Source organism: Morchella importuna, assembly GCF_003444635.1.
Source record: "Morchella importuna strain M04M26 chromosome Unknown Morimp01GS018, whole genome shotgun sequence".
Lineage (NCBI taxonomy): Eukaryota > Fungi > Ascomycota > Pezizomycetes > Pezizales > Morchellaceae > Morchella > Morchella importuna.
Genome location: NW_025763415.1, coordinates 839,052 through 853,334, shown reverse-complemented (window position 1 = coordinate 853,334; position 14,283 = coordinate 839,052). Strand labels below are relative to the sequence as shown.

Genomic DNA, 14,283 nt, shown 5'->3' with positions numbered 1-14,283 from the left:
ATCGGGGCAGAACAGAGTAAGCACTGCCTCTGACAAGACGGTGATCTGAGACAGTGAGTATATTTACTCTACCTATACACGTAGAGTACATACTCTAGAATTTGAATTCAAGGCCACAAGATACATGTAGGTACATATAGATGTTCCCGTGCTCACTCTCCCACTAACGATTTATCCATCCCTCCCTCAAAATCCCATCTACGAAGCCATCTAACTAGAGCCACATATGATGTCTTACCAAGACACATCCCAGTTAGACTGTCAGGAAAAATGTACCTACCGGGAACTCAAATGACAAATATCAACACACGGGACAGCATCCCAAGCAACAATACACCTTGGCTCTTTCGTCATCAAACACCAAAACGTGATTTTTGCGATCGTTGTTCGGAACGATGAGGGTGGATCGTGACTTGGCGTCGACTTGGCTTATTATGTTGTTGGTCTTTTATTCCTTCCCCGCATTTTCAGGGGATCTCCCCAGGGATGCTCAGGCTGTGTACCTTACCGCTGCGGAACAATCATGGTACGGGCCCTAACCTAATTTGTGGGAGCGTACACGTACATGTAACTACATGTAGGTATTTCCGTAAGGTAGGGCACGGGTGTACTTTACTATGTACTTTTGTGTTCAACTTGGTCGATCTGATACATGCTCTATTGTGAAAACATTCTTTTTTCCTGTGCTTTTTTCTTTTGTTCATTCGGAGAGAGAGGCATGTAAAACTGATCCACTCGGAGACCTTCCTGGTGTTTATTCCGGGTTTCTGTAATGTCTTGGCAAATTTCATTGAAGTTCGCCTTACAGCAGGTAATAGAGCTCCCCTCGCTTGTAATCGGTCATGCAACAATAACATTTCATCACGTCATCTTGGATTCAACATGGGCCTATGATTATCGACATAATAAGGTTAAGTGCGTCGCGCCCCATAGGAACCACTCTTTTACCGCATGTACCGTAATGTGTACTCGGGTTAAGCTTACATCTCATGATCATGTGTAGATACATGTACTCTACATACATGTACCTGTACTCCATTGTCATCATACCCTCATGTGTATTATGTGTATTACATGTATCTCTGAAAATAATGTGTATGTGGCCCGGCCCGCAAACGTCCATACATAGATAAAACGTCGATGGAAAATCATCCATATACCTTCCTAAATAACCTCCAAACTCCGATCATATCATAAACCCATCAAGTCATCATAACGGTGTGAACGTCAAAAACCTCATTTCTCCAACCACCTGTAGCCTCATCGTCTACAATTTCACCTGCTCTCTCCCCCTCTTCTTCCCAGAGTCCCACCAAACTACCCGGCGTCCTCCTGCCTTCGAAAACACCTTCTCGTCTCTGCGGCAATACGCCCATGCGAACATCCACGTCTGGATTCTCCGCAGGTGTCAATCTTGTAACCACAGCACGGATAAACTTCCTCCAGTCATCTGGTTCGGAAATTCTGGTTGCCCGTAAGCGCTCTCGGGCGAATAACAATTCTCGGTTTGTAAACTTCAATGCGCTTTCAATGCTTGCTGCTATCTCCTGTTCAAGTGTTCTCCGCAACACTCGGCGTATGACAGGCTTGAATAGCCACGCTGCAAACGAAAAGTATGATTTTTGCAGCGTGTACGATAACTTATGGATTTTGACACGCACACCACGCAGACTCACAATCTGGTCGACGCGGTCCCTTCCAAATTCAACATCGAGATGGATGTCCATGCCTCTATTGTCCATTTGGATACCAGCCAAGCCAGACTCACTGAACCTCAAGAGTCCTTTGTGAAGGCGGAACCAGTATCCTACCTCATCTGCGCGCATTGTGATCCCTTCTATCTTGATCGTCGCAAAGGAGTCTAGACTTGCAGTGTTACGGTGAAGGCCCTTGCGAATCTCGACATTATTTTGGGCCTCGATTCTAAGGCGGAAGGGGAAAAATGATGAATCATTTATCGTGTCGCCCGGCTCGATGATTAGATTCTCGACCAACAGGTCAATCTCAGGTGCAGAAATTGTGAGGCGCGGAATCGGCACAAACTGAACCAACTTGAGAGCAAGCGGGAGAAGCACGTAGAACATATCCGATGTAAGATTGGGATTCATGATGTGATCAGAGGAAACTGGAAATAGTGTATGGAGGATTGCGCGGGATGTGGAGAGTATTCTAGCCACAGAGGCATCGTTAATGATTGAAAGGTACACAGCATGTACTTGTTCAAGCAACGCATCCACATCCCCCCTGACAGTCCCTTCAGTGCCAACACCGCGTATTTTCTCGCGGATTGCGGATAGTTTATCGTCTGCAGATGAGACGAAATCTGGATCTGTTAGAAAAGCTTGAACCGAGCTGCCAAGATCGTCCATAACACTTTCAAATTCTGCATCGCGATGGATATGGCTCATCACTCTATCCCACCGTCTCGACAGCTCATCCCACTCTCGTTTTTCTCCGAACGACTTGAAAATACTTGTAAAACATTTGAGGGCTCTGTCCAGCTCTGGATTCGGTTGTAGGTCTTCTCCCAAAGCGGCGGCTGTGTTGTCTAGAGCTCGGGAGTATGTGTACGCGTAACGCTTGAGAAGAAGGGATAAAATTGAAACTGATTCTGTGTAATCTGTGTTTCTCCTCAGCCGGAGGACAGCCATTCGCATTCGGCCAAATAAGGCATCCCTTCTGTCGTCCTGGCCAAACTCTCTCCTTGCGCTGTCAATTGTTTCTCCAACAGTCTCAGCTACTCCCATCACCACTGCGTCCGCAACCTCCCGCGCTGGCACTTCCACAACATCCTCTCTAGGGATATCGGACGCGAAAACAGTGTCCTTTGACGTAATTGCCTCGAGTTCGCCTTTGTCGGGTGATATCGTTTCGGCGACTGTTCGCGCGGCGGTTGCGGATGCTGTAGCGGTGTCGGCAAGAACCTGACGGATGAGCGTAGTTATATCTGAGAATAGCTTTCGAAAGTCGCCGTTTGCCAGTAAGAGATCGAAGACGGTTTGAAGTGAGTCGTATGCTGTATAAAAATCATGTCAGCGACAGTAAATGGGGAGGTAATCAATATTTGTTTGTTACCAGCTCTTGCATCCGCCCTGGCCTTCGAATTTGTAGCTGTTTGCACCAAGTCCTGGGCATCTAATCCAACTCTAGCTTTCCCAGCACACCACAAAAACTCTTGCAACTGATCTTGTCCATTTTTCTCCTGTAGTAACTCAATGAACTCCGTGATAAATTTCCTGACGTGACGCACAAACTTCCGGCCATCAGCTGTCAACTGGGTATTGGTAGGGTTCAAGATGTCCACGGAAAGAAGCGTTCGAAGCTGGACTATGGTCTGCTCTGTTGAAGGGAAATAGCCCTTCGAAAGAGCACGTATCATCTGGTATGTGTGGAGCTTTCCATGGGCTTTTCTTTGGAGTGCAGTGTTCTCATCATATTGGGCGAGAAGGGGCTCCGTATCGGGGTGGTTTGACCTTTTGCGGGAACCGAAGCAGGGCATTGTGTATAATGTTTATGTTGGTATGGGGGATCTCGAACAGAATTGTGGATGGAGAACAGTCCATGGGGGGGGCAGGAGAGATATGAAATTCCTGCGCAATACAAACCGGGATTTGTAGACTACTACCAAGAAATGGTGATGTCATTGTGTCACCGCATGCATTCTCACTCGGAAACGGAAGAAGCCGCAGATAAACAACAGGGAATCAACATAGAGTAAACCAACCCACTACGCGATAAAATACACAGGAGATCATAAACTATTTTAGACCTTGGATGCAACTTCTGCCTCCACCGCCCAGTGCAATTTCTTCTCTTCCGGTTTCAGCATATCTGCCTCAATGTGCTCTGGCACCACTACCAAAAGTCTAAAGTCCTCCGATATCTCCTCAGATTCCTATTTTGTAGGGAACAGGTATTAGCAACGCTAGATCATGCACAAACGAACAAAAATGAACTTGAAGGGCCACAAATAAGAACTAGTTCACTCACCCCAAAGCTTTCCCTGGATTTCGCATCTAGGCCATCATATATCTTCTGTAACTCCTTCTCCCAGCTCCAGCTAGGATCAGATGTAGTGAGGTGTCTATGGAGTTCTTTTCGGCCTGTAGCTTCGAGTTCACCTTTACCTCCAATCACAACGGCGTGACCGCGAATCCGCCATTGCGTTCCCGCAGGTGCGATCCAGAATACTGCTTCCACCTGATTGGAAAACGCCAGGTCTTTGAACTTCGTTTGCTGGGCGTTACTAGTGATGAAGAACACATCCGACCGTGCAGATGGATTGCGCGATTCTTCAGGTATTTGGCTCTTTTTTGAGTAGCTGTAAATGTGTTAATTATTGTTAGTTGAGGATTTAAAATGCATGTATCATGCTTTTGCTCGAAGCTAGACCAAACGACATACCTTGTCTCGCCTAAGAATCCCTTCAAGGTCAATGTCCTGACATGCGGCACCGACGCCTCCGCTACCGTTGCAAGCTGGAAGAAGTTCACTGGCTGCTTAACGAGCTGGTCCTGCAACAACACCTTCCATTCCGGGTCTGCAGGGAAGTGGGAATGGACCATACTGGTAGTAGTGGTGGTGTTGAAGCTTAGGAAAGATTGGAAAGCGAGAGGAAGTAAAGTAAAGTAATTGCGCATTGGTTAAGATTGCTATCAGAAAGTTAGAGAGCTTTCCTCCATCTAACAAGGAGATATTATATAGCTTTGCTTGTGAGCTCGGCGGCGTGGTTTCTCTTGCGAAAACAGGCCATATCAGGTGTTTGACATGGTACAGGATCAGCTCATATTACCTTGCATCAATGGGTCGAGGTCTGCAGATATAATACGATAATCATTAGTAGAATGCAGTAAACATTCGAAAAAATCATAAGTGGTAGAGACAGGACACTCCTACTTCGTCGACAGCAAATCTATACATACATGTATCTAAGTGTCAGTTTGTGTCACGCTGAGAGGTCTTGTCACACATAGATTAGATAAGATTAGATAAGATTGTTGGCAATAAGTTAAGAGCCCGTTCGGACAACCTTAGATTATTTCTTCGGGTTATTGGACAGACTGGATTATCAGGTAGTGGAAGTGATAATCATAATACTCATAATAAGTGGATAATCTACATGTCCGGATAACGTTAGCTCTCAGGATATCTGTGTTGTGTGGGAATAATTACCTCTGAAGGTGATTGTTTCCTTGGCGGATTATTGGGATAATCAGGAGTTCCGAATGTTGGATTATTCAATTGCACGAACAGCATAAATTATTGTGATAATCCAAAAGTCGATAATCCGTCAGATTATCGCCAATAATCTAGATTATTGGGTTGTCCGAACGGGCCCTAAAATGATGAAGCTAGGCTTTCTGCAATATTTCTATTGATTTTAAAACCTTGCTCTGGCTGCGGTCATAGGCTATAAACTAAACAAACACATATATGCACATACACGTATAGCCTTGTGCTTTCAGGAAAGAACACGTTCAGTAATACCTATATCAATCCACTGAATAGACGACAAGGACTTGAAGTATACTTTTGATTCAAATTAAATTTCATAAACCTCCTGAGTACATGCATAGATATGAAGTGAAGATCGACTAATAAAAACAACAAAGGAACAAAATAAGGAACGCTGTCAAAACATATATAACTCCCTTGCACCACCTCTCGAGATTTCCAAATTTCTCTTCAGGTACTCAACGAAATTCCATGTATGCTTGAGTAGTAGTTACTTCTTGCTTTATCCCTTGAATACACATAACTGATAAACTTTTATTTCATATGCGCTACGTTCGCAGTAACCATACCGATCCCTAAACTCAACGCGCGCCTTTATCGATTTATTGATAAATTTAAACAATAGGGGGTGCAGGTTTCTGGCGGTATCCTCCGCGGTCCCTATCCCCATCACCTGGATGGTTACAGCCCATGGCTACTCCGGCTCTCTCCATCACAACGCCAACCATTCGTATGATTATATTCTCGAGAATAGGGGCATTTTTACTGCGTATATATTTATCGCAAGAAAAGAAAGGTGTTTGCCAGGGAGAAGGAGGTTTTTCCCATTCCTTGACAGCGCGTGTCCATGTGTTCCTGTATTCTTTACCACGAAGTTTGACTCCCATTTGGAGGCTGTCGAGCGAGACTATATTACCAGAAGATCCTTTATCTCTACTGGGACGCGATCTCTTAATCATTGTTCCACGGTGATTCTCACCGCACCCGCTACCACCGCTATAGTCTCCCTCCTTCTCCAGGAGCATCTTTGCCATATTCTTTCGCCCCAGAGATGTAGCTTCTCCCAGTGCTGTCAGTCCGTCCTTGTCGGTAGCACAAATATCTGCGCCTGCCTCCAATAGCAGATTGACAACTGCACAGTGCCCACTCGCCGCGGCGGAATGCAAAGGGGTCTGCCCGTCCTTCTTCCTATACATGATCTCGGCTCCCTCCTCCACCAGGATCCTCACAATATCTGTATAGCCTGCGGAGGCCGCACAATGGAGCGGGGTTTCTCCAAATCTACCAGTTGCGTTGATATCTGCCCCTTCCTTCAAAAGGTACTGCACCAGCTTGACATGGCCCGCTGCGGCTGCGGAGTGGAGAGGGGTCCGTCCTTGCTTGTTTTTAAGTTTGACATTTGATCCTCTTCTTTCTGCGAATACGCGGACGGCGTTGAGGTTTCCATGGTGTGCTGCACAGTGCATATCGGAGCAGCGGTGTGGTGCCTTTTTAGTAGATCGACCTATCGTTTAGTTAGCGAAAAGTCCGTCTAAGAGATATTTGCGTGTCTCTAACCACTAGTCCGCCCCTTCTTGCCCGTTGTCTCTAACTCCTCCCGAAGCCATGGCTCTCTGAGCGCCGAATGAGCGGTCAACCTCGCCTCCGGCTCCGGCATCATCAGATTTATAATGAAGGCTATAGCATCCTGACTCGCCTTTCTTTCCACCAGTTTCGACTCTGGGAACGGGATGAGACCTTCCACGTACGATATCAACTTCCTCGTGGCCGGGAATGGTGTTTCTTTTGTCAGAAGCGCAAATATAAGGCATCCGAGCGACCAGATATCCACCGCACAGGTGTACACGGACGAATCGTTATCAAACAAATCCGAAACCTCTGGTGCGACGTAACCAAGAGTACCAACGGTAGTTCTGAAGTTGGTCCCTTCCTGCAAACGCTTTGAGACTCCGAAATCACAAATCTTAACGATGATAGGTGATGGTGAAACGACTAGGATATTCTATTGATTGATGTGAGCCACATGCTCTGAGAATCATATGTATACATTTCTAATTACCTCTGGCTTTAGGTCTCGGTGGCAGAAATTGTTGTCGTGCATGACTTTTAATCCATCGAGAATTTGTCGTGAGATACTCTTCACATCACTCTCCGCAATCGGTGCACTACTCTTGTTAATGAGCCTACTGAGGTCACCATGCTTGACATACTCCATCGCGAAGTACATATCCTCCTCACTCTCGAACCAGCCGAGAAACTGGACGAAATGTTTCGGATACTACAGAAAGGTTTAACTTCTTTAGTAAAGGTGTCATTCTACCCCGAAAGTGAAAGAGGTATTTACATACCACTGTCAGCTTTGTGAGGGTCAACAACTCCCTCAAATGTAGCGCGTTAGTGGTCTTTGCAATCCTTTTAACCGCTCTCAGCTGCTGACCCTTCTCTTCAGTTTCCAACCAAACAGTTCCAAATGCCCCTCTGGCCAAAAGCTTAACCCTCTTCCATGTCTCGCATCTTCCCGTTGCCATTAGTGGGTTGGCTGGTATATTATGCTGGAAGGTAGACCCATTATTGCTAAATATTGTGTTGAATTTATACCGTTCAGCCTCGCTGAACGGCGTGCTCGAAGCCATCATTGAAGATTTCCCGCCGATGGGGGGCGGCTGTCGTGAATGTAGTTCTGGCAGTTATGGTGCTGATGGTTTTTACCCAGTAGAACAATATAATATCAACTGGGAGACCCCCTGACGGACACAACAGAAGTTGTTCGTGCGTTTATTTGGGGCTTAAAGCTAGAGATGACTCGAAATGGTACCGATACACAAATGGTACATATGAGGGGGCTTTATGCGTTCTTATACTCTCCTCACCCTCCCCCCTCTGTACCCTTGTCGACCGTAAAGACTAGCATTCGCTGCGCCTCCGGTAAATTTTCTACCTATTTTGATAGCCTGTCAAAACTTGCTGATCGCCCCTGTCAACTACGCAAACGAGACACAGGCTAAAAAGTCAGCCAGTAGGCTCGTAGGAAATTCAGTTCAGAACACATATGTAAGCTTGAGGGAAGTGTATGTAGTAATGGAGGCTTCGGTAAGCTGCAGCCTATTCTGCAGAGCTTGATTCCTCACATCACATCACATCAGGTATTTACGTGTCTTGGTCGTAGGCTTGGTCAAATGCTGTCTAAAATTGTCTCCCTCTAGTTTCGCTTCGCGCTCAGCCACATCAACATATGTACCCGCTTCCAGGCCGCACATATATATTCCACCCTGAAGTCGAAAGAGGGAGAATTTTTTTTTTTCCTTGGGCTTGAGTAGGGAGACGGTTGGATTCAAGATATTTCAATATCAAAGTAGCAAGTAGTAGCTCTAGGCAGCAGCACGGTCGGGTGAAGATGATCCTGGTACCAGCTGTGTGTAGGTACGGCTGAGCCCGCGTGGTTCTGGTATGTACTCTAGGTGGAGCGCGCATATGTCCCAGACAAACCGAATACAATGTAGATCGGAAGGGCACTATTTCGAGTTGGGTCGTCCCCCCAAAGTGCTTCTGATGCAGTCATTCCCCTCACAACGAAAACCTGATGTGGTAGAAAAAGTCAGCAGCATGAAACCTACTCTCCGTAAAAATAAAAAATAACAAGAAGTATGATATACCGCGCGATAGAACTTGTGGGGTGAAAGAGAGAAGAGAGGCGTACCACTTCTTAAATACAGGAGTTGGGTACATGGAAGAGTCATAGGTGCGCACACTCTTAAAGGTGACACGGCGACATATGGATGTGGACTCAACGACCAGTCAGAGGGCTCATTTCTAGCATCACTGCCACAACTCCGACGAGGTTTGCTTTTCGGTGGGTATAAATAGGTATAATTAATATTGTTCAGTCTTGGCGCTTTTTACATACAAAAAATAGCCATTTTCAATCTCTTATAACTTCGCGACCATGAGAGATATCAAAAATCTGCAATGATAGAACTAAACTTCATCACTAGTACTAGAGTTCTATCATTCCGCTTTTTCTTTATCATTTTTTATGGTGAAGTTATAAGCGATTGACCTTCCGTCACTTTTGGTTATCTTTAAGAGTGGGCGCAGTACCATATATATCGCCAGAACTCAGCCTCGAGATCGGTTACTCAGCCACTAGAGGTGTGGGTTTTCACCACTTTATTTTTTATTTTTTGTTTAATTCATTAATTTCACCACTTTATCGTTGTATATCGATTGGAATCTCAGTACCGTATTCCTCGTAAGGGCGCAAGGGGAAGAGAGAGGTACGGGCCGCTGTGGTGTTTCCCGTATGGTCACTAAACACCAATGATATCGATGTTTGTCTAGCTGGTCTTGGCGCGCGCTCGGAAGTTAGATACGTATAGTTGAGCTCGAGCTTATAATATAGAAGGTTCTTCTAGTTATTGCGATCACGGAAGCCAATATATTCTTTCTCCTTGGATATGTGCCCCCGTGTTTGCTGATGGCTTCTCGTATGAGTAACAAGTTTAAAATCTTGACATAAACTCTTCTATCCGCTCTCTCTGGCTTTTCAGGATATGGAAATCAATGTCCCTCCCGAGGAGCCCAAGAAAACTCAATACCCCATCCTACCCTTACTCAGAGGCCCTCCCATCAGGTTCAATATTTGCAAATGGCCCCCTTTACGACTTTTTCAGCAGGATGGGACTTGGTTGTATATACCCTGAGATCGAAGAAGAGCATATCTGTACCTTATCATCGATATGTGGCTCGTGCCAGAGCTGGGGCACATGAAGCACCAAGGCAGACTTCTCAAAGCACATCTGTGCCTTGACAAGCACAACGCTAAAAATCGACACCAGGCCAATCCTCCGCTCTCTTCCAGCCCTCGCTCGGTACAGCCCAAGGCCCAACAAGACCAAGAAACAAAGAAAATTCTTGGAGTCTAGCCTGATAGGGGGCGAAAAGAGCCTCCCTCCATGAGGGCGAGTCCAGGGAAAAGGAGGAAAACATCCTCCCGTGAAGGAGAAGCACGCACCATGTAAGGCAGACGCACAAGTGATATCTTATCCCATGATAGCTAGGGGAGTTCAGTTACCGCCTAAAACACCGATTAGAAGAATTCAGGGAAACGCTTAAGTAGTGGGTGGGGAGGGTAATTCTAAAAGAAGCACGTTGCGGCCCGTGAGGATCGAAGGGTAGGAGGGAGTGATGGAAAGACTATCGATCGATCGCGAGAGTCTGTGATGCCGGACGGTGCAGCCAGTCGTGAAGCCTATAGTGGCGAATATTGGTAAACTATGAGAAGCTTGCCTTTTATAACTACGCCGCAGGCGCCAAGATTACACCCCTCGAAGACTTTGGCTGCTGAGGGAGCTTACGGAGCGAATCACAGTACGTCACTCGAGCGCCAAGCTTGTCCATTTCCACGTCCAATTAACCGCCTGATCTATTGTTGTTCTTAAGTTCCTTAGGTATATACATTACTTTCCATAACCCGTGCACTTATAGCTCATTATATTCAGAAAAGCTACAGATATGCTACTCGGACCCCCAGCTAGCCACTTAGATACATATGTACCCTCGGACAGTTCACGTCCATATTAAGAGACGACCAACACCGTATATGTGTAACCGGCTTCTGTACGTACTTCTTGTGGTGTGCGTCAATAAATTAACCTGCTTGATTATTTCTAAATACAGAAAATGACCCTTAAACGATAAAATGGTTGTAAACTACATGTAATTCATGGTAGGAACTGTGGGTGTGTGAGTGACCGCACCTATTAGTGACCCACTAAACCGTGGCCCTGAAGCCTGAACCAGTAGTTCCTACCACACTCTTCTCCGTCAGTTATCATTGGCTATCCGAGTGGCCAGGGAAGTCGCTTAAGACTGTAGGTACATGCAGCTAATTAGCATATCCCCAGGATCTGACAGCTTCCACGCCCCACAGGGGCAGATCCTCTCGACTGGGAAATTGGCCGGACCCTCAGGCCAGCTAAGGATACACAGTTAACTTCATTTACGAAGTTACTTCTTTACCGTTCACTTTCTTCCATCAGGAAGCAGCTAGCTAAGAATACACAATTAGCTACATCTATGAAGTTTCTTCTTTGCCAGTTACTTCTTTCCATCAGGAAGTAGCTTAAGGGTACTTCTTTATATATAGATACTGCAATGAGCACTGCAGTCAGGAAGTGGGTGACCAGGAGCGGGCAGTCTGGGTCTTGGAATATAGGGCATTATCAGGTTAACGAGTTGTGCGTGAAGGAGTGCCAACGAGAGTCTTTGTCTCTACATATCTAAGAGACTTCTTTTTCACCGAGGCCAGTTCTTTACTCAAAAAACCAGGATTGCATAAACAGCCATCTAGTTCATTACAAGCAGCAATACCAGCTCCACATGCGTCTCATTACTATCCAGAGAACTACAGTAAATGATAACCTCCATATTAACCTAGAGATATGCCAACAAAGAAAGAGAGAAAGAAAAACCCTAATAATACCCCCCCTTCCCCGCATACTCGACCTTTGCCGGCTCCTCCTCCTCCCCACTATCCTCCTCCAGCCCCTCCATTCCCACCCCCACCGCCCCCTCCATCCTCAACGCCCTCATCTCCTCCGCCCCCAACCTCGGCGCCTCCCACACGCCCACACTATGAATCTCCCTCCCCGTCGGCATCCTCGCCGCGACCGCCGCCGTCCCAGGCACAACCTGAAACAGTACCGAATCATTGACCTTCCTCCACCTGCTCTCCAACGCCTTACACACCCTCTCCTCCTCCGCCCACCCCGCATCCATTCCCCACACGCCGTCCTTCCCCCCTCCTCCTCCTCCTCCGCCCCCCGCACCCCCCAACACCTCCCTCGCCAGCCCCACCCACGCAATCCCCTCCCCGCACCTCCCCGCCCCCTCCGCATCAACCCCCAAAAACCGACACGCCTTCGCCCTCGCCACCCTCTGCAGCGCATCCACATACGCCCTAAACTCCACCGCCACACTCTCCACCCCGCCCAGCAGCCCCAGCGCCCTCCCCGCATGGTCGCTCGCCGCAACACACAGCCTCGCCAGCAGCAGCGCACGCACGCTCGTCGGCGGCGCCGGCGGACTATACAACCACTCCCTCGACGCCACCCCCACCCCCACCTCCCCCTTCCTCCTCTTCTCCCTCTTCCCAGCCTCCCCGCCCGTGCTCGTCAGCGCCACATACGTCGGATACGGATCCTGCTTCACGACCGCGACCAGCGTCGCGTCCGCCATATTAACCGCACTCAGCGCCGCCAGCGCTGGCGGCGTCAACTCGACCGGCCACGTCTCCGCCGACGGCGGCCGCGGCCGCGTCAGCAGATGCTCATACACCGACGCGGCGGTGAGCAGGTTCGCCGCCGCAAGGTTAAACAGCTGCTGCGGGTCTGCCGGTGCCGGCGTTGCCGCTGCAGCAGCCGAGGGGGAGGCAAGGACCTGGTGCAGCTGGTTCAGGGCCTGCAGTGTGTGCGCGTACGCGAGCGTGCTGAGGGTGAAGAAGATCTCATAGCTGAGGCCGTTTCGTGCGATGCGCGGGGATTCGCCCGCGAGGCGGCCGCGGCGGGTGGGGGGTGTTAGTGTTGCGCGCCAGGAGGTTGTGAACTGCGGGGCGGCGGGGAGGAGGAAGGCGGTGTTGTCTTCGAGGGCGGTGGTGAGCGTGAGCAGGTGGGTGGTGTATTTGGTGAGGAGGGTGATGATGTGCGGGATGTTTGCGGCCTGGGAGGCGGGGGGGAGGCGCTTGTGGGCTTTGAGGGCATTGCGGAGGGTGCCGCGGTGGGAGGAGGCGAGGAGGGGGAGGGAGGGGTGGGAGGGGGAGGTGAAGAAGGTGGGGTAGGAGATGGGGGAGGTTGTGGGGAGGGTGAAGGGGAAGGGCATCTCTGGGGAGGTGTGTGGAGGTGTGTAGTAGATGTATAGCTGGTAGTAGGTCAGAGAGCTGCAGACAATTGACTGCAGAGCCAGAGCTGTAGAAGCTGTGATTGATTCCCTTCTCGCGAGATGTGGTGGTGGTTGATATATGTCGACTATCGCGATGCTCGACGTCGATGGATGCCGCACAGAGGACTCGAACCGTCGCCCACTCTCAGACTCAGTCTCGGACTCTTCCTCTCTCGCCAATGCAGGTTCCCCCGATCATTGACGTCGCGGGGTCACACACGCATCCCTGCACCGCCCACCGCATGACATAAGCGCCAAGCCACACCACAACGTCTGTCTCTCTCCACCATCATCACCCGCCAGTGCAGTCCAGCAGTGCAGCCATTGAATTACTCCCGCCGACCACATCCACCAAGTACGCCCCCTCCTCCCTACCTCCACTCAATCCCCCACTCACTAACAAACACCCCCCCCCCCACAGCACACCGCAAAAAATGCCCATCCCCGAATCCCCCGCCTTCCTCGCAAGGAAGCCCACCGTGCCCGCGACCTTCGAGGGCGTCGACTACGACGACAACAAGGCGCTCAAGGCCGCGCAGGACGCCGTGCTGCGCGAGCAGTGGGTCAAGAGCATGATGGCGCGCATCGTGCGCGACGAGCTCGGAAAGTGCTACTACCGCGAGGGGGTCAACCATCTGCAGAACTGTGGCAAGTTGAGGGGTGAGTTTTTCCTTTCTGGATGATGTGGGGGAAGTTGGGGGGGGGGATGGATGGCTGATTGGCTGGGGTGTGTTACGGGCGCGCAGAGAGATACCTTGAGCTGCTGAAGGATGCAAAGGTCAAGGGGTACATCTTCGAGATGCAGAACGTGCTGCCCGGACAGTCGAAATAGGGGATTAGTCTTTATCTGGCGAGTGGAGGGGTTTTCTTTCTTTCTTTCTTTGTGGGGGGCATGTGCATGGCGGATTGATATTCGTGTATCATACATAAGAGCTTGGTGCGGGGGGAAGGTATAGAGAATGCTTGCTCGCAATGTCCCCTGCCGCTTCTTCTTCTCCTCTTTTAATTGGGCACAAACTTGATTCCTGTAGAGCCTGTCCGCCATCTTGATTGGACGCTGCATACCCAGGCAAGGCGATAGATCATGGATGGATATGGGGTTATGAGCACCTT

The 14,283-nt window shown here is 48.9% G+C and overlaps 5 protein-coding genes across 5 annotated transcripts; 1 reads left to right on the top strand and 4 right to left on the bottom strand.

Moving 5' to 3' along the window:
• Window positions 1-1,202: 1,202 nt before the first annotated feature.
• Window positions 1,203-3,499, bottom strand: LAJ45_06387 (uncharacterized protein; the record flags this gene model as incomplete). The annotated part of the gene is made up of 2 exons (XM_046115951.1): window positions 1,203-3,016; window positions 3,076-3,499. 2 exons carry the CDS (start codon window positions 3,497-3,499, stop codon window positions 1,203-1,205), a joined length of 2,238 nt encoding a protein of 745 aa, XP_045971060.1.
• A 264-nt stretch (window positions 3,500-3,763) lies between these two features.
• LAJ45_06386 (uncharacterized protein) lies at window positions 3,764-4,565 on the bottom strand (the record flags this gene model as incomplete). The annotated part of the gene is made up of 3 exons (XM_046115950.1): window positions 3,764-3,895; window positions 3,991-4,321; window positions 4,405-4,565. 3 exons carry the CDS (start codon window positions 4,563-4,565, stop codon window positions 3,764-3,766), a joined length of 624 nt encoding a protein of 207 aa, XP_045971059.1.
• Window positions 4,566-5,849: 1,284 nt separating this feature from the next.
• On the bottom strand, window positions 5,850-7,871 carry LAJ45_06385 (uncharacterized protein; the record flags this gene model as incomplete). Its single annotated transcript, XM_046115949.1, has 4 exons — window positions 5,850-6,739; window positions 6,793-7,237; window positions 7,295-7,513; window positions 7,584-7,871. The coding sequence occupies 4 exons, from the start codon at window positions 7,869-7,871 to the stop codon at window positions 5,850-5,852; spliced, it is 1,842 nt and encodes a 613-aa protein (XP_045971058.1).
• Window positions 7,872-11,706: 3,835 nt separating this feature from the next.
• LAJ45_06384 (uncharacterized protein) lies at window positions 11,707-13,110 on the bottom strand (the record flags this gene model as incomplete). Its single annotated transcript, XM_046115948.1, has 1 exon — window positions 11,707-13,110. One exon carries the CDS (start codon window positions 13,108-13,110, stop codon window positions 11,707-11,709), a length of 1,404 nt encoding a protein of 467 aa, XP_045971057.1.
• Window positions 13,111-13,264: 154 nt separating this feature from the next.
• On the top strand, window positions 13,265-14,002 carry LAJ45_06383 (uncharacterized protein; the record flags this gene model as incomplete). The annotated part of the gene is made up of 4 exons (XM_046115947.1): window positions 13,265-13,355; window positions 13,423-13,525; window positions 13,592-13,830; window positions 13,917-14,002. 4 exons carry the CDS (start codon window positions 13,265-13,267, stop codon window positions 14,000-14,002), a joined length of 519 nt encoding a protein of 172 aa, XP_045971056.1.
• Window positions 14,003-14,283: the final 281 nt, after the last annotated feature.